This window comes from Leptosomus discolor, chromosome 2, assembly GCF_034619465.1.
Source record: "Leptosomus discolor isolate bLepDis1 chromosome 2, bLepDis1.hap2, whole genome shotgun sequence".
NCBI classification, from domain to species: domain Eukaryota; kingdom Metazoa; phylum Chordata; class Aves; order Leptosomiformes; family Leptosomidae; genus Leptosomus; species Leptosomus discolor.
Genome location: NC_141392.1, coordinates 35,082,788 through 35,105,636, shown reverse-complemented (window position 1 = coordinate 35,105,636; position 22,849 = coordinate 35,082,788). Strand labels below are relative to the sequence as shown.

General features: G+C 45.1%; 1 protein-coding gene across 1 annotated transcript; it reads left to right on the top strand.

Annotated features, from left to right (window-relative positions):
* The first annotated feature begins 2,491 nt into the window (after positions 1-2,491).
* UGP2 (UDP-glucose pyrophosphorylase 2) lies at positions 2,492-22,837 on the top strand. Its single transcript, XM_009952356.2, has 10 exons — positions 2,492-2,516; positions 8,167-8,294; positions 8,843-8,950; positions 16,507-16,692; positions 17,679-17,812; positions 18,460-18,757; positions 19,800-19,997; positions 20,183-20,425; positions 20,736-20,840; positions 21,773-22,837. The coding sequence occupies exons 1-10, from the start codon at positions 2,498-2,500 to the stop codon at positions 21,878-21,880; spliced, it is 1,527 nt and encodes a 508-aa protein (XP_009950658.1). The 5' UTR covers positions 2,492-2,497; the 3' UTR covers positions 21,881-22,837.
* The last annotated feature ends 12 nt before the right edge of the window (positions 22,838-22,849 follow it).

Sequence of the window (22,849 nt, the reverse complement as noted above, 5' to 3'; positions counted from 1 at the left end):
GAGACCCACCGAAGGGCATCAGGAGGAATTGCTAGGGGCGGACAGACAGACAGACGTTTTCAGCCCCAACAGCTTCATTTCCTTCATCTTCCTAAAAAGATGCCACCAGAACTCAGGGCACAAAGTTTCACAAAAATTCGCTGCTTTCAGATGGGTTGATCCTGGTTACTTCCATCCTAAGCGACGTGGTGACCTGACCAACACCATCAGTGCTCGGTCTTAATTTTTCCCTTAATTCCATAATACTCAGTGACAAAGGGAGGGTTTTCTCCTGGTTCCACCGCAGTGAGACAGGTCACGGAAATTAGCTTTATTGCAGGCAGATAAAAAGTTATCCCTCTTTATTACCTTGTATTTATCCTGCAAAAGGATGGCTGTGAAAAAAGTTATTTTAGTACTATCTGGAGCTCATCCACCTTGCGTTTTTGGCTTGCAGGTGTTGGATGCAGGACTGTAGCAGAGCTGAGACGTAGGAAAAGAGCACCGGGTTTAAACCAAAGCGTTTTAGTTAACAACGCAAGCACAGGAGCAGGGCTGTTCTTTAATTTAAGGTAACAGTAAGCTCCCATCAATGTCTGGAGAGAAAGTTCAGGACTTTGCTGAAGTCCTGGAGTTTCCTGCTGGTGGATCCGGGGCAAAAGAGGATCATCTTCCCCCAAATGAGGAGAAGGCAGCGTGCAGCGAGCCACTGCACCCGCCTGGCCGTTGGGGGTGCAAAGTGATGCTCCCAGGTCAGATGCTTTGGGGTATAAAATTCACGGAGCACTTGAGATCTTCGCATTTTGTTTTCTTTAAAGCTGGGAGGCAGAAACGGGGAGATATCGACGGGACCCCGAAATGAACAGACTTGCTTATCCTGCAGGTTGTCTGTTTGCCCCGAGACTCTACCCGGAGCCTCAACCACCTGGCTGACCCTCAGCGCCCACATCTCCCACCCATCCACCTCCTAAAACTGGGGTTCAGTGGTGCCCCAGCAATTCCCGTGCCCCTCCCCTCATAGCCACATGGCCCTAGTCTTGTTTGCCATTCAGCTCGGTGTGGATGTAAAGGGCAGTTCAGGTAGGTTTTGGTGTCACTGTTGGTGTAAGGGGCTGCACTGGGTGATTCAATCGTTTATTACGTATGCTTTTATATACAAACACATACAGGTAAGATCATCTAGACCAGGCAAGAGGGAAGAAGCACCCCCACGTCCCCAAAACAGGGCAAAGCTGGGCACCCCAACCCACGCCACCGCCAAAGGTGGCAGAGGGGCACCAGGGCCATTTCCCTCCGGTGGGCACTGCTCCTTTCGGGCTGCTGGCGGCTCCCGCCACCCGGTAAAAAACGGGGTGCTGGCTTCAAGCCCCGTTTTCCCAAGCTCCCGTCCTCAAACCGCGGATGTCGCGATAGAACAAGCGCCATTGGCTTTCCACGCGCCTCCCGTGGGGCTGGAGGCCCTCAGGAGGGCAGCGGGGGGCGTCCCCAACGGCCTGCACGGGGGACGGCCCGCGTTTTCAACACCCCCCCCCGCTGTAAGCTCCCGGTGGCGGGGGGAGCACCACCCCCCCCAGCCGGGGGAAGGCAGAGCAGCCGGTAGTACCGGAGAGACCCCGCCCGCTGCGTGAGGGCCGCTCTGCGGGGGAAGGGAACCGCGCCGCTACATCGCCGGTGCGCGGCCCGCGGCCTTCGCGCCATCACAGGGGCGGGGCGGGGCGGGGCAGGCGCTCCGCCCCCTCCCACTTCCGCCACCGCCGCTGCGAGGGGCCCGCCGGGAAGGCGGCAGGACCCCGCCCCCGCCGCAGGGAGGGAGGAGGGGGGGTGGCGTGGGGTGGGCGGGGGCGCGCGCGGCACGCGGGTGTCCGCGCCGCCGCCCCGCCCCTCCCCGCCCCCCGCCGCCCGCGGTGCCGGCAGCGACGAGGTGCGTACGGCGGGAACGCTGTCGTGTCCCCCCCCCTCCCCCTCGTCTCCCCCCCCCCCCCCCCCAATCTCATCCCCGGGGCGGCGGTGGCGGGGAGGCCCCTCGCGGCCCTGCCGCCGCCTGAGGGAGAGGCGGGGCTGCCCTCAGGCCTAACGGCCGCGCGGGCTGCGCGGAGCGGGGGGCGCCCGTGCCGGTCCGGCCTGGCTCGTCCCGTCCCGTCCCGTCCGGGAGCGGGGAGGAGCCGTGCGGGGAGCCCCGGGGAGGCGGGCGGGGAGGGGAGGGGAGGGTTGGGGGTGGTGAAACCCGGGGCGCGGCGGTTCCGCCTCTTTCATTGATGAAATTTAAATTCCTCGGGGTTTGCCTCCCGCCCGCCGGCCCGGGAGGGACTGCTCGGCTGAGGGGCCAGCGCGGCGGGCGGGCTGCTGCCAGCGGGGCCGGGGCCGCCGTCTCTCCCGCTGCCGCGCCAGCCTCCGCAGGGGCGCGGAGGGGCAGCCTGCCCTCCGGGCCTTTCCCTCCCCAGCCTTGGGGCAGAAACACCTAAAACCAAGTCTGTCCGTGTTTATAAGAGCAAAATATTTATTGTATTAAAGAGCGAAAATGTCGTCTTTTGCGAAAGGTAAGCTGACGTGCTTTGTAATTTATTTATTTATTTTTGACTCTTAAGCTGTGCAGACATAAATCGCTGCTTTTTTGCTTTTGCTTTTTTTTTTTTTTTTTTTTTTTTTTTTTTTTTTTTTTAAATATTTTCCAGCAGCCCGGTAAAGCGCAGGCAGTGGTAGGTGTTAGGAGCCTAATCGGCAGCCAAGTTGTGATGTGCGAGGGCATCCTCAAAGTGTTGCTCGTTATTTGGCAGTGGGGCCTCCGCCGGTTCTGTTCCCCTCGGTTTGCTTCCCTCGGTGGATGCGTGCCTCTCCCGTGCGGGTACAGGCGCACGGTGAAACCGTGGCAGGGCTTCCATCCACGGCTGGTGCACAGGCAGGATCCGGAGCATACAGGGGGATCCTGCAAGCACCCATCTCCCCTCCACAGTAAGCAGTCTGTTAAAGTTGGGGGAGGAAGAGTGCTGAGGTTGAATGTCTTCACTTTTTTTTCAGAGGCTTGGGTGTATTTTGGTGTTTTCTGATCCCGTTAGGCTCTGGTGTTCTCCTTTACTCTCTGTGTGTGTGTGTGTGTGTGTACGTGGTCTGAGTTTCAGATTTCTTTATTGTGAAACAGGGAACCAGCCTGTGAGAGGTCATTTTGGGAAGAAAAATGACTTTGGTGCATTGCTGTGGCAGTTTTCTTTCCCTCCTTTCTGATGTTCCTAATGGTGTATGTGTGCTTTGAGTAATGAAATCTGTGCCTGGACGTTTCCTTAATAATAAGTCCATGCAGGCCTAATCAACAAATGGAATGCTGTCTGTAGAAAGAATGTGAGTCGGGTCTTGTGCTGTACTAACTTGGACGTTGCAGGCAACCGACGGCCTTCGCAGGCTTTGGGAAATCACTGTCGCTCACCCAGTGGATGTCTAGGACTGTGCAACACTTGCTGTGTAAATGCATCAACTGCTTGCAAATGTCCTGTGGCATCTGGGCAAAATACAGAGAGCTGAAGGGGGGGGAAGTGTTACAGCTGCTGAAAGTTGTTGAGATAAGCCCCTTCTTGTGAAATACAATATGAAAATACACTCTGAATTATTCTTTTTTTAAATTGAATTGGCTTATCTCAGCCTCCTGCTGAAGGTAGCCATCTTGCAGGCAAGTGATATTATTTATAAAACTGAGAGCTGGAGAAACCTGTGTAAAGATCATAACTGGTTTTTAAAATACTACCAAAGATTTGACAATCCTAAAAGCTTTTTTTTTTTAAAAAAAAGGCATTCACCATTTAAGTACTCTTTCATCAGGCCAATAGCACTAAAACATGTTGCCAATGTCAAGTGATATTTTTAGCATGAGGATCAGCTGCTAGCCTGAGAAATCCAGCTGCATCTGACCGTAACACCTAAACTCTTGGTGCACGCAGCTGGCGAGAACGGCTTCCTAGGTTGCAAATTTCTGAGTTAGCTCAGGCTAACGTGCTCAGCTGTTAAGGAGAGAGTGAGCGTATAGGTTTCACTTCATGTATGCTTCAGCCCAACATGTGTTGATGAATTTTGCCTCTAGTAATAGGAAGAGAAAAATGTTCGTAAAGGCTGAGTGGGTATGTCCAGTTCTAAAAATCAAACAAAGTCATATTTATTAGCATTGCAAGTTATAGTGTGGGTATTTAAAGAGATTTTTATCCCTGATGAGGATAAAAATTGCCTTGAACTTTCAGGGGAGTTGGTGGAAGGTGAGGCATTTGCTGTGTACCCTCAGCCCAGAGTTCAAGGATCGAGCATTTAAATTTAAAGTTCAGCTGTGTGTTTTAACTTACTGGCCACCCTTCTTGATTTTTGTGCAAGTAGTCTGGCTTCAAGGAGACCTAAATAATTTCCTGCTGTAGGTCTCTCTGTATACTTCCTTGGAGTTCGTAACCCTCAGCCCAGAAGATTCCCATTTTTTTCAGGAGAGAAGGTACTTCTTGCTTGACTTGTCCCACGACCACCTCCTGTGTGGGTTCCTTGTATACAGAGTACCAAGGCAGTGAAGTTCTCTTCTGAGTGAATTAATGAACAAAACTAATTAATCTTAATGCGTTCTCTGCTTTTAACATAGAATCAGGAGGGGCGGCACAAAGGAATATAGTGCGAACCCTGAAGTAAGGGGTCACCGCTGTTCTGTTCTTGTGAGTGTTTTCCTGAGGATGTCTGTCCCTTACTTTCTTTCTGGTAGTATACAAAGGCCTTTTTTATTAGCTTGATCTGATTTCTCATAGTTGGTTTTTTTTTTTTTTTTTCTGTATGTGAGTTGTAAAGTTATGTATCGTAAGCCTCCAAATACTCTGCCGTATGTTGTAGTTCATGCTGTGAGGGCAGGGGGCAGGTTAGCAGTGAGAGCAGAGCACAAAAGCGTGCTAGAAATAACAGTGGGGGCAGGAGGGTTTGAGTGAAACTCTCCACGCGTCAGACACCACCACGAACTTGATTAAAGAGCTGTCCTTTCTCCGTTACTTGAGGAATCACTTTCTGCTGAAGACACTAAAATAAGATATCCTGGGTGGTCATTTTTGCAATGCCCAGTGTTTTCTGAAGCCCTGACTATTTAGTAATGATCTTCTGTTCTGTGCTAATTTCCTGCGTGGGCTGGTCTCCCAAGAGTCCTCCACTACCTTACCTTACCCTCTTCTTCCTTCAGATGCGTATTCAAGAATACTGGCCTCGTAAAAGTGGGCTTAGGCTGAAATCTGAGGCGTTGGTTGCAAAATAGTTTGGAAGAGGCATTTCTTTTTAAAAATAATTTGGGAGTTTGTGGCCACGTGTACCCTTGGAAATCTCTTACTGCAATTATCCAACACCCCTGCCTCTCATCTGATTTTTAGAGGCACAATGACTGCTTTTCATTATAGCCTTAAGAAATTTTATTTGCCTGAAGGAAATAACTGCTTTCAGACTTGAGTTGCACTGGCCTTTTTACTTCCTTGTTGCTGCTAGGGTGAAAAGAGAAATTGCCCTTCATCTGGGCTGTTAAATTTGACAGTAGCTCCTGTTAAAGGATTGCAGTTGTCTTTCTGCTAGCGATAGGCTGAGGTGGATAAGTACCAGCTTCTTCCCAAAAACTGAGGGGCAGCAACACGGGAATGACTGGCACTGTGTTTGTTCGTTTGGAGCGGATGCACCGATGCTGCTGTGGTGGGCTTGCATTGGGGAGCCTTTAGAGAGTGCCGTAGATCCCCATCCAGTCCAAACCCTGGTCAACATCTCTTAAGATAAATGCTTAAAAGCCTCTGCCTTGCACGTTAAAAGCAGAAGAGCTTTGAGTTGTTATTTCTCTTGGCTGCTTAGTTACAGTATTCAAATTCCTACATATGCAGAGTAGATGCCTTTCCTGCACCAGGCAAACACATGTTTTTATGGACTCCAGCCATGTCCTTCCTCTCTCTTTCCCCAAAATAATAGTAATAGTACTAACAGCAACTAATAATGCTCTCCTCAAGCAACCGTGTTGTCGCATGTTGAGTCTGCATGAGACCGAGTGGTTGCAGTAGTTGTTAGATGGTCATCATAAAGCCAAAATATTCTCTGTTGCCAGCAAAGGGTGCAGCTGGCAGCACTGGTGGCTGTGGTGGTCTGGGTTTCAGTAAGAAATGTCCCATCTAGCTGGCTGGTCTGCGTGCTTGAGACTTGGTGTTGGAAAAAGGAGCGGGTTTGCTTTGCTTCTCCACAGGGACATCGGTGATTAAATGTGTTTAGCATTTGCTTATTAAGTTGTGGAGAACTTATAGTATTGTAAAAAAAACCCAAAACAACACAACAAACAAACCAGGATATTATCACACCTTTTGATCTTTTTGTGATGTTACTTAATCTCTAAATGCTTTTATCTGGTAGATGCAAGTCTTTCGGTTAATATGAGCGAAGATTTTCCTACTTAGGTGGCAGCCTGGGAAAGTTGCTAGCTGGCTCTGCCTTAGCCTCAATGTGTTTAACAGCATGACTGACGGTCTCTGTTGAATACTTGATATTTGCGGAGTTTCTTCTGAGATGTGTTGCATCATATTGGGAGGTTCAGATCGTTTTACAGGCTGATGAACTGTGAGAAATGGCCACTGTTGTTGCTGTAACAGAAGTCATGTATTACAACATCTTGCAGGGAGGATTACCAGGGTATGAAAGTATCTCCTAGCGGTTGTTTCTCTGGAAGTTTAAACAGTGTTCCAGTATGCATCAACCCAAAACGTGTGAATGAAAGGACAGTACTTGTAGCAGTTTGGTAGGAAAGGATTAGGTTGGTGCAGAGCTCCTCCTTTTTAGGAGGAAGTGCTTCCTAATGAAGAGCTGTCCGTGTTTTTTACGTATTTGACCTGGAATGATATGCCTGACAGGCTCTCAGCTGTTACCTGGTTTTACTACTAAACGAAGCATTTGATTAAAAAAAGAACCTATTGTTCGTTGTACTGTTCATCTTGAGCTGGTGTTTCCCGTGTTGCACCACACACAGCATGTGCACTGCAGCACTTGTCTGTCCCTTTTTTTTTTTTTCCCTCCCCTACCTGCAAAACAGTGCAGTCAGGAAAATGGCTTCTGTGGGCTTCAAAGCAAGGATTAGATCCTGTCACTGAGTCTGAGGCTGTGGAACACTTTGCTTGAAAAAATAAAATGAGAATCGTATTAAGACGAACTGCCTCTGGCTTTCTTAGACATTCTCAATAGAATAGCCTTTAAATGCATGCTTTAAATAAGTAAACTTTAAATGCAGGTTCCTCTGAACAATATTTTCTGGCAGTATCCCTCTGCTCACTTGCAAAGTTTCCTCCTATCCCTTTTTGCACTAGTATTTGGGATGTTTCTAAAATCCAGCTATATTTGGCAATACATCACACTCCATGCTAGAGAAGTGATTACTCAAGGGATTTGGCAGAAATTAAATTAACTGAGGTCTTTAGAGAACATACTCAGAATGTCTTTTGAGAATGTGCGCGCTTCAAATGCTTTCTGTTTGAACATAAAGTCATGTTATCTCCCGTTTCTTTCTGCGATGTGGACTTTACTGTATAGAACATTTGTGTATTTACTCTTTTTCACATTTATGGAGCTTATAACTTTCAAAAGCAAAACAAATGCTGAAGTGATAGACAGACTAATTTTCTAGGTTGCTTAGTAACTGAAAAACATGCTGTAGTGTGAAAATACTCATACGATAAAGTGAGGTAATATTTACTGGAATGAACTGAAGATCGTGTGAAAGCGCACGGTGTAATTAAAGCATATGTTTTTATTTGCTTCTGTGAACAGAAGGATACCCTCAATCGCAATGTTCTACTTAAAAGGATTTTTTTTTTAGTGAAAAGCTTTTTCACACTTTTACTTGCTAAAGTATATGGATGCAGTAGGATGTGAATTCTTTGGCTTTCTAGCAAAAAAAGTGTACTGCTATGGATTTTTGGACACTTCTTGAGATGGATCATTGGTCTTTTGGGGCTGTTTTGAGAGAAGAGTGGTTGTTCTGTGGCCCAAATTCAAGGTCTCTTCTCCAAGTTATGAAGAACAAAACCCTCTAGGTTCCTGGGTGGCTAGCACAGTAATAAAATGAGACTAGATTATATGAGTTTATTAATTTTTAAAAGAAAACTAAAGGCTGTTTGTAGTCTAAATAAGCTAGTTTTCTTCTTTTGCCTTTAACCTGTGTTTTCGTTCTTATTTAAGATTTCAGCAAAGCAATGTCTCAAGCTGGCACTTCACAGTTTCAGGAAGTCATTCGACAAGAGCTGGAGTATTCAATGAAAGTAGAACTTGATAAGATACTTGCCACTGCACCCTCAAATGAGCTAGAGGTAAGAAGCGTGATGTGAACGCAACTCAAGAGCCTGAGAAATTAGATGCAGGAAATTGAGGCAAATATTATACAGGGAGACAAATCTCAGAATACCATGATTCTTATTTTTGGTACATGCCCTGATCCTGTGTGGAAGAGTAGCCTGGATACAATGTCAGTAGGAGACTTTCAGTTCCGTATAAACTGGGTGACAGAGTTATTATTAAGTGTTTAATCATCTTTAGTTATTAAAGGTTCTGTGTAATCTTTAATGGGTTACAGAAAGGGAGGGTAATGTTGTTATCCTAAAGATTGGGCCAAATTCTAATGGTTATGATTTTGACTAAAGACTTGGCTTTTAGGTATCCAAGTTGGTTTTGCTCCTTGAGTTTTAGTGGAAATGAGTTTTTGGTACCTTTTAGAAATTTATTTAAATTTTAGCATGTCTACTTCAGTGCTGATAAAATTACTCTTGTGAGTAGATTGTACATCAAGTCTGTAGAGATGCTTCAGTGATTGTATAGGGATGCATTAAATATCAGCATTAACTAACACATTTCTTCGTAGCACACTAAGAAGGACCTGGAAGGATTTAAGAAGCTATTTCATAGATTCCTACAAGAAAAGGGACCATCTGTGGACTGGGGGAAGATTCAGAGACCTCCAGAAGATTCTGTAAGTTGCGATGAAGTGACAGTCTGTAAGGAACGTAAAACTGATAATGGCTACTTGTAGCAAATGATGTAGTCACCCATAGAATGGATATATCTGCTGTGGTTCTGTAGAATCATGTAGGACACCCCTTTGGGTTCTGACTGAAAAATAATTATTTATTGACATATGTTGTATGTGTTCCTGAACAGCAGGTCCTGCTTAACATATGTGTCAAGTTCTTTGGTGTTATTTTGTTGGCTGTTCTTTGAGCAGGGGAACCAAACAGGACAGATGCCATCTTACCATTTGGTGCATTTTTCTGGAGTAAAGGGTAGCTTGTGTTAGAGGGGAAGTAGGTAGGGCCCTTGTTGTTCCTGTTTCCCTCCCGCCTGTGAAAGAAGGTTGTGCGTCTCAGAGGAGACTGTTTCCAGCAATCCATTCTGCTAAATAATTTGAAAGGGACATATGGCAGGTGGGCTGGGTTATATAGCTCATTTAGCAACTTCTGTAATCTGCAGCAGCTCAGTAAAAGCGAGGAATCTGAAACAAGTAGTTGACTGTGGGGGTTTTTTGAGCGTAATTTTCTGATGTCATTTATGCTGTTATAACTTATAACCTACCACTTGAGCTGCTGCTGAAAAAGCACTAAATGTTTTTTTTCAGCACTGTTTAGTACTGAAGTAAATACTTCCGATGAAACCTAACCTCATTTCATTGATTCATCAGTGGCCCTAGGCTGTCTTTTGACTCTGGCAGAACGAATGGTGTAGTTGCGCTACGAATTCTTTCTTTTCCCAGTGTAGTGATCTTGGCATATTGTGGGACTTCTGTGTCCTCACAGATTTGTGCTTTCTCTTAGCCTCTCTGTGGTGAGTCAATCGAGGCTCTGTTTCCAACTGAAAGGCAGGCTGTCCAGTTGCTTCCAGAACAGATGCAGTACTGGCTCTCTAAAGCGTTGAAGAATGATGCTGTTTTAGAGCAAGTCTAGGGTTTTTCCAAGGTTGAGTGTTTTCTTTTAACTTCAAAAACATGCAATGTCTCTCTCTTTACTGTAACACTGAAAGAAGTGTTGCTTTGGGGAGAAAACCTCACCTTCAATAAAGAGGCCTAGGTGAGAAATTGGAGTTCCAGATAACATGACTTACAAGGAAGGCTGAAGAACAGTGGGTGGCTTTTAGTCTAGGGGGGGTGAGACTCTGGGGATTGATAAGTTCTTTTAAATATGTAAAAAGGTAGTTGCAACAATGAAAGGGATAAACTGTTCCCTGTGTCAAGATAAGGCCTGGAATTAAATTGCAGCAATTTGATGCAAGTGAACGGGCTGCTTGTGGAGAGGGAGAGCTATTGTCTGTTTTAAAGTTTTGCACACCTTCAGTGGAAAAACTTTCTGCAAAGGACTGAAAATTACCGGGTGGGATGTTTGGAGGGAACGGGAACATCGAACAGGAAGGTTATGATAAGACACTGAACTAGACTGATGGGAGATTGCCAGGCAAGGCAAGCTGTTTAGAAAAGAACTTAGACAAAGGGCTAACTTAAGGTCACAGAGGGTTGAAGGTAGGGCAAGATTAGAAAGAATATCTCTCTTCTTCCTTATGGCCTGTGCTGGCTCATTCTCAGCTGTGTCCCTTAGCTATGTAGCAAATTTTGACAAGAGCAAGAGAAAGAATCCTGCAAAATCAGGTCACTTCGGGTCAGGTAAGATGCATGCATGATCTTAAATGAAATTTTGCTTCCTAGCATGAACTCTAAATCAAATAATCATACTTGGTAAATGTCACAGAAGAAAGCTAGGGAAAAATACCTGCAAACAAATTTCCTTCTGTGCCTTCTTCACTTCGACATAAAAATCTTTCTTTAGGGTTACTTGGATGATACTTAGACTTCCTGATCTGACAGGAGGTAGGTGGAGCGTGCTGAAAAACTGAGAGCAAAGCTAAGTTTCTTGAGTATTTTTTCTTTTTTTTTTTTTTTTTTTTGCTGGCCGGAAGAATTTCAACTCCTTACCTTCCTCAAACCAGGCTTGTGCTTACCCTGCCCCCACCTCCTTCTAATATGTCAGTCATGCAGGGGACATACCATGGAAGGTGAAATGTGTCTTCTTACATGGAAGCCTTTTCGAGTGACCTGCAGTGTAACTTCTCCCAAGTTACTTTTTGCTGAGGGGTATGACTTGTGGAATTATTAGATAAAAGTTGATTTCTTAAAGACCAGAATTGCAGAATTATTAGCCTAAGTAGTGTAGGCAAGAACAGTGTGAGCTTTTAGAAGGGGTAAAGAGTGATAATTGTAGAAAGCTTCAGAATAAAGACTGCAGTACTGAGTTCTTTGGGACAAGTATCCATCTGAATATATGCAGATTTTCTCTGAATGCTCCTGCTCAGTTCCAGTTGAGTTTTCTTTTCCTAGCTATAAAACCTCCCAGTGTACTCTCGTCCCGGTCTTGTTAGAACAGCCACAGAGGTTGGTACACACAAAACTTGTTTGGGAAGTTGGTTAGTAATCTTGCAAGTGATTTATAACTGCGCATACAGATGACCCTGTTCTATGAGGTGGTGGTGGGGTGCTCAGCTGCTTTCGAGACTTTCGCACTACAAGGATCATGGCCTAGAAAGCAACGACTTAACTCTCCCCAATGTGAATTTATTTGCCTGGGATTGTTTTGGAGAATTGGTTTGCTGCTTGATGAGTCCAAAGCACTGAGAATTCTGGCAAGTGTAATCTTCAGCTGATACCTAGTAGACTTTAAAGTATCTGTTTAGGTGTATAGGTGCATGTGTGTATGTATATTTACATACAGACATAACAACATGTATCTATATCTATAAAAAAAAGGCTCCCAAAAAATGTGCCAAAGTGTGAGGTTGGGTTTTTTGTTTGTTTATTTTTAACAGCTTAAAGTTCATGAATAGTTTATTGCGTTTTATAGGCTTTGCCTTTTAGTTTTCTGTTTTACCTAAGTTACTTCTGACTCTCAGATTAGGTTGGGAAGGTGTTTCAGGCTGTTGCCCAATGCCATGGGACTGTGCTATGCAGGAGCAGGATTTCTGATCTAATTTCCATGGGTCATCTAATGTGTGGTTGGTTGTACTTGTTCTTTGGAGGTAGCTCTCTATTCTTTCCTGAAGCTTCTACTGACAAGTAAAGGCTTCTGTCAGTAAGTTGAAACAGAAATGCTTGTCTTGTAATATTCCTCTTGTAATGTTCTCTGCAATGGGAGATTTCATCCCTGACCTCTGTGTTTTCAGTGTAACAACTAGTATCACTGGGCAAGCAACTTGTATGCTCCAGACAATGATAACAGAAGATTGGACCCATTTCACACTATATTGGTAAACCTCTGCCTTGTTTTTTACTTCCAGATGGTTTGTTTCCATGTGTCCAGAGGCTTTCAGTGGTAGCTGGCCTAGTTAGGGCCCGTTACTATTACAGTCTTCAAAGAAGAAAGTGTACTTTAGAGTGCCAGTTAACAAGGAGAGGAGGTAAAGAATGTGGACATGGCAAGTGTAATTTAATCCTGTTGATGTAGATTGCAGCAATCTGTTTGTTTGAATTGGAAGCAATAGCAAAGTCCTGCTGGGAGGCCTCTGAGAGAACTGCAGTGATCAAGTTAACCTCAGAATAGCGATGCAGCACCTCATCTAGGATGTAAAGAGAGCATCCGAAGCAATGTGACCGTGAAAGGAGCTTGTCTATTAGAGGCACTTTTTTTTTTCCCCAGTGGTTGGATTCTTCTCTGCAGCTCAGGTTGTCTTCTCAATGAACTGTATCATGAAGTAAAAGAAAGAATGTCACGCTCATACTTAAAAGCAAAACATGTTTCTAATTTTCAACTCTGGAAACTGGTTTTAAGGGTTCACTTGCTGCTATTTCTGAAACCATCCCTTGATGCTGAGTAAATATTTCCTTGTTGTTCTGTAAGCACATGTTGCGGTCTAGGCCCACCCAGCTGGCAACTAAACACCATGCAGCAGCTCGCTCACTCCTACCCTTCCCTGGTGGAGGATTGGGAGGAGAAAATGTAACAAAAGGGTCAAGACAAGGAGAAAGGAGGGCTCAATATGGTCACAGGCAAAAACCAGACTCAGCTTGGGGAAACAACATCAATTTAATTTAAACACTATCACCACTACCACCAGTTTACTAATCAAATCAGAGTAGGATAAGGAGAGATGCAACCAAAAAACACTTTCCCCCCACCCCTGCCTTCTTCCCAGGTTCAGATCTGGTCTTGATTTCTCTACCTTTCCTTCCAGGAGCAGCACAGGGGGGCAGGGAATGGAGGTTACAGTCAGTTTGTCACACGTTGTCTCTGCTGCTCCTTTCTCCTCAGGGGGAGGACTCCTCACACTCCTTCCCTGCTCCAATGCAGTATCCCTGTCATGGGAGACAGTCCTCCATGAATTTCTCCAATACGAATCCTTCCTACAGGGCTGCAGCTCTTCACAAACTGCTCGAGCGAGGGTCCCTCCTGTGGGGTACACTCTTTCCAGCAACAGACTGTGCCAGCGTGGGCTTCCCTTGCAGTCATGGTCCTCAATGGGCTGCAGGTGGGCATCTGCCCTACCGCTCACCTCCATGGGCTGCAGAGGGCCAGCCTGCCATCTCACCAGGGGCTGCAGGGGGATTTCTGCTCCGGTGCACTGTTTCCCCCCTACCCCGCCTTCACTGACCTGGGTGTCCACAGCTGTTTCTCTCACCTCCCACTCCTCTGCTCCAGAAAAACTTGCCCAGTAGGTTTTTCCCCTCTTAAATATGTTGTTGCAGAGGTACTGATTGGCTCAGCGTTGGCCAGAGGCAGGTCCATCTTGGAGCTGGAGGATCTTCTGGAAGCTTCTTACCCCTGTGGCCCCTGCCCTGCTTCCTAAACCCTGCCAGACACAAGCCCAACACAGTACGTACTGACTAATATGGGTGTATTCTTTTCCAGTCTACCCATGATGACAGCCCTGATGCTCATTTTTCTGTCTGACAAACTCCTGCAAACCGCCTTGCAGTAGGAGTACGCTTCTGAAATCCGTTAGTCAAACTCCCAGTGTTGCCTCATGCAAACCGTTCTGGAAATCACTCCTGTGACATTGTCTGCAAAACCAAAAGCAGTTAGAAATGTCATCTTAGTACAATCCCAAACCACAGTTTTGAGACATGTCTCCAGTGAGTAATGCTGTAGTCATGCCTTTGTAAGCCACGTTATTCCTGCCTGTTTTTGTGCCTGAAGTATTTCCCCATCAGCACTTCCATGTCAAGGCCGCTGTCCGAAACCCTTAGAGCAAGAATTGGTTTTTGTTACTGTGGAGCGCTTCTTACGGTTGTGTATATGCTCAGAGGTGATGAGGTAGTTCTGCATATTAGTGCCTACGCACAACTGGAACTGCTGGATGATGGCATCCAGCAGTCCAGATGCTGCAATGATCCTGCTTGAATCCGAGTTCTTGACATTTGTTATTCTCTGAATTAAAGACCCTTCAAGATCCAGGGCTTTGTTGCCAAGTTGTCATTTCCAATACCTGGGCCAGAAGAAACTGAAATGTTTAGTGAGGCTGAGTTATAAATTTTGTGTGGTAGCTGATGCAACGACCAATGAACTAAGTCCTTGATGGAGGGCCTGGATGGGACCATTAACTTCATGCCTTCTGCATAAGATAGTTTCAGGCATGACAGTGAAGCTATGAAAGGGTTGTTGACAATTTGGCAAAAGCAAATGATTTGGAGGCAGTCTGGCCCTGAACTGAGTGGCAGACTTTCTTGTTTTTGGAGAGCTATATTGTGAGTGATGCAAGAAGAACTTGAAAGTTGAAGTCATTTTTTTGGCTGCCCAAATGGGGTGTGACTCGCTATCCCACCCAGCTGAAGCTCAACCCTATGTGTTTTAAATCCATTTGCAGTCTAATACGGAGTGGTATCGACTTTAGAATGAATGGGAATTAGGAAATCTCTGTAGATCCTGCTGGTCGTGAATTGTTCATTAAGCTTTCTGTTGTACCTTCAGTATGTTAAAATCGGTGTTTATCGTCTCTTTGTTAATAAGAAGGAGTTGTTTTTCAAGATGCCTACCCAGCCTGAACACAATCTCTGTTGCTGACAAAACACAGCAAGATTCTGCTTTTGTCCACTTCTGTTCCTGAAAAGCTCTAGGAACTTTGGAAAGAAGTTCCTGTGTACGTCCTCTGTGAAATGGCAGTGATAGTGTTACTGCTTGCTGCCTGAGCCACGATCACTCCACATGGAATGATCTTATCTTTAAATGCATACCATCAGCTTTCCAGATCCTGCGTAAGGCAGAATTTCCCTCATGTGAGGGATCTGCTCTAATCTGCTGCCTGTGGCTTACTGGAATGCTGGAATTGCGCAAACTCTCCTCTCTACCCCCGCACGTCCAAGTAAGAAATAGGACTCTTGTTCCTGTGCAATGTGAATTTCCATTTGAGCCCCAGCCTGACTTGCCCAAAGCAAACACTGTTCTGAAAACTACTCTATATGTGTTTCTGGAAATCAGCTGTGGATCTTACACACCCCTTATCAGAACTGAAGTAATTTTCTTGCTGCTAGAATGCACATGGCGCTGAAACACCGAAGCTTTTCTTCAAAAGAAAATCTCTAGAAGGGCAGGCTAAAGGATAATATTGATTTTGCTCGAACAGTTTTGGCATGGTACTTACCATTGCGTTGTCACCTTGGTTTCTTTGACTTGGGTGCTTTGGATTAGGCAACGAGCAGTGCCTAATGCCAGGCACGCTGCCGTTGCAAGCCTGATTTTGCTCTCCATCACTAGCCCCAAAATGGGGCCCATACGCTGTTTTTAAACCTGTAGGAGGATACAGCCATCAGCAAGGTGGAAGACTTTCCACAGAATTTAGTGTGAGCTGGACGCACACGTCCTGAAAATAGCAGGGTAAGAACGAGGAACTCTATTCCGCTTTGTAGCACACTATTGGGAGAGATGAATTACTGCATTGGACTAGCAACTGGAATAAAAATTGCTTTAGACTGACTCAAAGAACCAACCTTTTGCCAAGAATGTTGCCTCTGACAACCTCAAAAAAAATTTGCTGTGAGTTTAAGCTGCTCAGGAAAGAAAAGTTTTATGTCCCGCAGGCAGGGCCTGTGTTCTTAAATCGTGGACTGACTGAAGGGGGGGTGTGTTGTCATCTTACTGGGGAAGTGAGTTAGCTGGCTCACAAGGAGACTCCTTCTCCTACAGGACAAGAGGAGGGTTGTGGGAAGTTGTGTAACTGGCATGGCTTCTTCCCTACCCTTCTTCGCCATTGAGTTAGTTCCCCCTACCTGGAAGAGCAGACAGAGACATCTTTTCATCTGGATGAAGCCAATTGTGACTTGTGTCACAAAATCTATAGAGCCTCTCAAGAAAAGAGGTTGTTGTAGTAACAAATCGGGTCCTTTGTATTGTAACAAATCCGATTATTGCAGAATCATTTTGCAAATGTTCTTTTGTGTCGTAAAGCATATAAATAAATGTGGGTATCACTGCCAAATTTTAAGTTTTGAAGGTCTTTAGAATAAAGCAATTTCCTTCCAAATATCTGACTGCTGGGGGGTTTTTTTGTTTGTTTTTACAGATCCAGCCCTATGAGAAGATAAAGGCCAGAGGACTGCCTGATAACATTGCTTCTGTCCTGAACAAGCTGGTCGTTGTGAAACTAAATGGCGGCTTGGGCACAAGCATGGGTTGTAAAGGCCCAAAAAGTCTTATCGGGGTGCGGAATGAGAACACCTTCTTGGATCTGACAGTTCAGCAGATTGAGGTAACTTTTGATGGGCTTTTCTTTCTAATTGGAGGAAGCAAGACACACTCAGCTTCTCCTGTATGACCCTTTAAGATAGATCACAGCGGAAGCTTCCAAAAGGAAGAGGAGAGGGAAATGAGGTCTGGTCATGGTGCTAGCAGTGAAGTGGAGAATTGCTTTTGAAAGAACAGGTGTAAGAGAGACAGAGCAATCGGCTCAACCCAGACTGAGATGGTTGTGTCCAGAAACACAAACAATCCAGCTGTAGAGCTGGCATGGCCTGGCTAACTCCTGGGCTTGTTCTTTTTAAACCTTTTTTTTTTTTTTTTTTAAATGTGCATTAGAACAAAGCTCTTCGCAGCAGCTTCGAGTTCCTTGTTGAATTAAAACTCTCATGCTGGAAGTGATTGCTGACATTTTCCTCTGAAGAAAAAGTCAAAGAAAATTAACAGCTGTTGGTGCTGGGAGAGGACGTTTCAGCTTTGTTTTTAATGCAGAATCTTCCTCTTGCAGCAAATAATTAAGGTGGTCATTAGAGTCGGAAGTTGCATGTGCCTGTTCCATGCTTTCTGGAGCTCCAACAGTTTTTGCCTCAGGGTGGTGGTTGTTTGGAGTGACTCTCCCGTGTACGTTAGATGTGCAGAGGTTTTGAAACCTCACCCTGACAGGCTTTATGAATTTGAGGAAAAACATGCCTTTTGTTATCAACAATAGCCTAAAATTTAAAATAATCATTTTGTGGTGGTGTGCTTTTTAAACTTTGAATCTCAGTGTGGATTTACAAAGATTAATTATGCATTAATTAATGTGGGCCTTATCTTTACTACTTACAAGGATTTGTTCTCTTTTACCTGATTTATTATGCATTCTGTTGGCATAAGTATCTCTCTCATCTCATACATTTATTATTTCCAGTCTGTTTTATCTGATAATTTATTTCTCCCAAACTCGCAGGTGTTAGAGTTATAGCTAGTAACACACGCTGAATTTCTTTCCCATCTCAGCATTTAAACAAATCGTACAACACCGATGTTCCTCTCGTTCTCATGAATTCCTTCAACACCGATGATGACACAAAGAAAATCTTGCAGAAATACAGTCACAGCCGTGTGAAGATATATACTTTTAATCAAAGCAGGTAATTTTCCTCACTTGGGGTGAAAGGGGAAACTAGCTTGCATTTCTCCCTATTCCAAATAGTGTGGGGTTTTAGTTTGAGATGCTGAGATAGTGTCTTCTCTGCCCGCGTTCAGTCTCTATTTTGGGCCTCTTTGAAAGACTGGAACGTCAGGATGTTAAGCAGAGCCAAAGGCAATGGATTAAAGTTCAGGCGAGGGGTATGTTGGGGACACAGTTCATAAGAAGTGTATGAATAGTGGTGTGCTGGACGCTGGTCACTTGATTCCTGAATTTGCTTTTAGGGTACCTGGGCCTTAGAGGGAGACAGAAAATGGCTTTCTTATCAAGAACAAACTCTAAAGTGGCTGGTGATGTCAGAGCCATGCCTGGCATGCTCTGAATGTGCGTGTCAGAGGAAAGCTGTTTTACAGCACGCTCGGTGATCTGTGGCTTTAAATTCTTGAAGGCGAAATTGCATTCTGTAGCTTCTCAGTGGTAGCTCAGTATTTGGACGGGTCTTTCAATTCAGAGTCCTTACACCAGAAAGCATACCTTCAAAAGCTGTACGGAAAGCCCATGCAGTTGCGCCTTCACTGTTATATTTTGATTTTCTTTGTGCTAGTCCGACGTTGGTGAGAACTTAACAAATCCCCATTGTCTTCCCAGGTATCCTAGAATTAACAAGGAAACTCTGCTGCCAATAGCCAAGGATGTATCTTACTCAGGAGAGAATACGGAGTGCTGGTATCCCCCAGGCCACGGAGATATCTATGCCAGTTTCTATAACTCTGGCCTGCTGGATAACCTTATCGGAGAGGGGAAGGAATATATTTTTGTATCCAATATAGATAACTTGGGTGCCACTGTGGACCTTTACATTCTTAATCATCTTATGAACCCACCCAATGGAAAACGCTGTGAATTTGTCATGGAAGTCACAAACAAAACCAGGGCGGACGTGAAGGTAAAGGGAGATAGTTGTGTTGAGAGGGTCTGTCAATGCCTGGCATGTTGGTGAAAGGCTCAGCCTCTTGTCTCTTCTGTATGTGGGAATTCAGACGTACATTAAATCTTCTTATTGCTATTTTAGGCACTGGTTAACACATCAGCTGTGATCTAATTTGAGATGCACAAAATCAGCAAGTTTATGAAGTTGTAATTAATGGAATAAATTGGATCTGGGTTCTGGGCAACAGGGACAGACAGGACCGGACCGATGACTGAAAACACAAGTGGTTTCTGCAGGGTGATGGTCACAACCCCCACACCTTCTCACAGGGAAGAAGTTGGGGGATGGTGAAAGCAGAGCTCTGAGGGGTGGGATACAGCAGTTGTATCTCTACTGACTGAAAACTGCCCAAGCTGCTCACCCAGCTGTCAAGGTGTGCATTGCACAGCTCAGCTTGGTGCAGCAGCTGCTCTGCCCCTGCCCTAACCACTTGGCTTTGTCCAAAGTCCAGGTTTGACAACTCATCAGATGTTTATGGCACGTATCAAATGCTCCTGGCGTGCAGGAATTTGTCCCGTACTTTGTTCTTTTAAACGTGAGGATGGGGAGGAAATGTGATTTTCTCTGTATTCACTAGATACTAAGAAAGCTCCGACTTACTTAGTCCTATAAAACCACAGAAATGCATGGTAAGAATGCATCTCGGGTTACTTTCTCCAGGAAGTGCCACAAATACAGAACTATTAGATTTAGTTCAGATTTTGCTCTGTAATCTAGGAAAGTACTGCTGAAGGTGATTTTTGACAACAGCATCACTTGCAAAAAGATTCCCAACAACTTTCATTAAAAGAATTAACTGTCTTGGAATGCCGAAACATGATCGTTTGATGGTTCTGACTGTACTTTAAACACACTCTATAATTAGTAACCTGGTAGCTGACGCAAGCAACGTGTTTTCACCGAGGTTCAACTTTAAATGCCAACCAGTGTGTTTGGGGTGAGGGTTTCTTTGGCGTCTCATGAGCGGGACTTAAAAGTTTTCCTTTGACCCTTGCAGGGTGGCACGCTTACACAATACGAAAACAAACTGAGGCTGGTGGAGATAGCTCAGGTCCCGAAAGCGCACGTGGATGAATTCAAGTCCGTGTCAAAATTCAAAATATTCAATACCAACAATTTGTGGATTGCTCTGTCTGCGATTAAAAGGCTGCAAGAGAAAAATGCTATTGACATGGAGATCATTGTTAACCCAAAGGTAAGCAGCTAGGAAGAGTTTAGAGGAAACGGACTCAAAAGAACTGTTTGTCTCTAGGTAACTCAGTGGGGACTGCTGCCTTCAGAAAGGAGCCGGTCGGTAACCGCAGAGCTCTGACTTACGCTCGTCCCCAGTTCCATGTGCCATTACCTGCCGGGTGTGTTTACGTAGAGTTTCTCTTCCAGACTCTGGATGGAGGCTTGAATGTCATCCAGCTGGAGACTGCGGTTGGTGCTGCTATTAAGAGTTTTGAGAACTCTCTGGGGATAAACGTACCTCGTAGTCGTTTTCTGCCTGTTAAGACCACGTCAGATCTCTTGCTTGTGATGTCCAATTTGTACAGCCTTAATGCTGGTTCTCTAACAATGAGCGAGAAGCGTGAATTTCCAACAGTGCCTCTTGTCAAACTGGGGAGTTCTTTCACAAAGGTAAACTCCTACAATTATACTTTGTTTTTTATCTCTTTGAATAAAAATACAGTCCATAGAAATAAATAAGTTACAAAGTGAGGTTTACGTTATCTACCTCTGCCCATCTGGGCATTCCCTTTTGCTCTTTGTAAAGAACTCTTGGGCTGTTAGAATACAAACTACTTAACGTGTGCAATGTCGTACCACTGTTGGGTGCTGCTTTACTGAGGTGCTGGAAGGTGAATTGGGCTGTGCGTGCTCTCTAGAGCTTGCCCGGCTTTGTTGGGATGCCGCCCTTACGGTCTCCATTCTTTCCTCCCTCCAAAAGGTTCAAGATTACCTGCGGAGGTTTGAAAGTATTCCAGATATGCTGGAGCTGGATCATCTCACAGTTTCAGGTGACGTTACATTTGGGAAGAATGTTTCATTAAAGGTGAGTGTTTGAAGGGGGCTGTTCCTGCTCCTTGGTATCCTTGATCCTGCCTAAGTCAGTGCCTTTATGCACAGTCTGTGGAAGCACTCTTGGGAGTTCAGGAACTGGCCTGAGGCTTGCAGAGGCCGAGGCTGAACGGTGCCTGTAAGGTGCCCCTTACGAAGGACTGCAAGGTGTTACTGCTATAGCTGCTTCTCAGTGTAGTCCCAGGGGAAGGTGAGGTTTATCTACAAACCTGGAAAACACCCCAGACCTTATGACTGTGTTCAACACAATGCTTATGCCTTTGTCCTTTAGCTCTATGAGGCGCATACCACCTCCCCTCGTAAGCTGGCTGTACAGCCACAGGCCTCTTCTCATCAGTTTGGGGTTCTTGATTTATTAGCAAACATCAGAGCTGAGCAACTTGGTTTCTCTCTCAAATTCTTCCCTAGGATCTGGGCAGGCCTAGCAGAACACTCTCAGGGCCCTGTGAAGGCCACAGGTTGGTGCAAGGTGGGGCTGCAATAACCAGCACTTGAAGGGGCTTAGGTTGTTGCTGGACTGCACACTCACATGTGTGGATCTGTGCCCAGCTCTTCCCCTGTGGTTGCCTTGCAGCTGGAATGGCGGCCTGTTGAGGGGGCAAAACCTTTTCCCATCTAAAAGCAAGCAGACCTGATAAGACCACTTACAGCAAGCACAACTTGTCAAAGGTGGCATCAGCTCTGCTTGTAAGCTGATTGATAGTATCTAGTGTGCTGGTAATTACAGTCTTTCCAGTATCGCTTGTGGGGGGAAAAAATAAGTCTATGCAGAAACAGTACAGCTAAATGCACCCAGGCCCTGGCTGTGTTACAGCTGCCCCCAAACTGGTCCTCTGCTCATGTTTGTTCCCAGTCAACAGTTAATACAAAGTTTCTAATGACTTGTTTGCTCTTCTGCAAATCCAGGGAACAGTTATCATCATTGCGAATCACGGGGACAGAATTGACATCCCGGCTGGAGCTCTACTAGAGAACAAGATTGTCTCTGGCAATCTTCGGATCCTGGACCACTGAGTCAGGGAAAGGGCACAGCTGGTTCTGTCACCTGCTGTGCTAAACCAGCCTCATCACAGAAGAACCTTTTAAGCATTAGAAATACACAGAGGGCCTATGCTTTGTCATCTTCACAGTACCCTGCAGTATTAATTTAAAATTAATTTCTCTTGCTTATCTTTTTAAGCAGACACCTAGCGCAATGGATGTGCATAGTAATGCTTCAGTCCTTAAAGAGATTCTGTAACTCAGTTAATATAACCTTGAAGTGCAATACTGTTTGTCTTGCGGTAAGATGGACAGATCTTCTTTGCTAAGAAGTGAAGAGGCTTGCCTCTAACATTTAGTAGTTTTGAATGGCTTGTAACTGCAGAAATAAAGCTGTGAAGCAACACCTGTGGGACAACACCGTTAGCTGCTACTGTGACTTTGTATGAAGAACAAGTGCAGGCACAGTTGAAAAACCAAAAGTTTCACTACTGCTAAATGGGCTGTTCAACCCCTGTATTTCATGTGCTCACACCCACCCCCAGCCCTCTTCAGCCCCCACCAGCTCCAAGTAGAATGTCCCATCCCAGCTGTATGGCAAGACACTGGGCTCAGGCTGTCAATACTTCCATTTCTGTATTGTGAGAGCAGGAAGCATCGGTGTTCCAAACTCGCCCAAAGAAGCCAATACTTGAGAAAAATGCCTCTGTATCTACATGTGGTGTTTGCTTTTTCACATCCCATTTAAGACTGGATCTCCTGATGATCTCCTGAGCTGCCCTCTTTTTTTTTTTCAATAAATGGATCATGTTGACTACACCCATGTTCATATTGTCACAGCCATGTATGTTAATTTATCTGAAGTCATTTCTAAATTTGTACAGGAATTGAAATCCCTGTCCTGATCACTATTGGTTTCTTAATGTTTCTCTTGTATTTACATGCAGACAACTTTATTTTATAAGCTTAGTATAACACTGGTATGTATCATTAAAGAAGGTG

What these genes read in the sequence shown, in the direction of transcription:
- UGP2 (XM_009952356.2), top strand. An exon ending in TGACAGTTCAGCAGATTGAG is followed by an intron (nt 16,693 to 17,678) that starts GTAACTTTTGAT and finishes TTCCCATCTCAG; the next exon opens with CATTTAAACAAATCGTACAA. An exon ending in TGGGGAGTTCTTTCACAAAG is followed by an intron (nt 20,426 to 20,735) that starts GTAAACTCCTAC and finishes TCCCTCCAAAAG; the next exon opens with GTTCAAGATTACCTGCGGAG.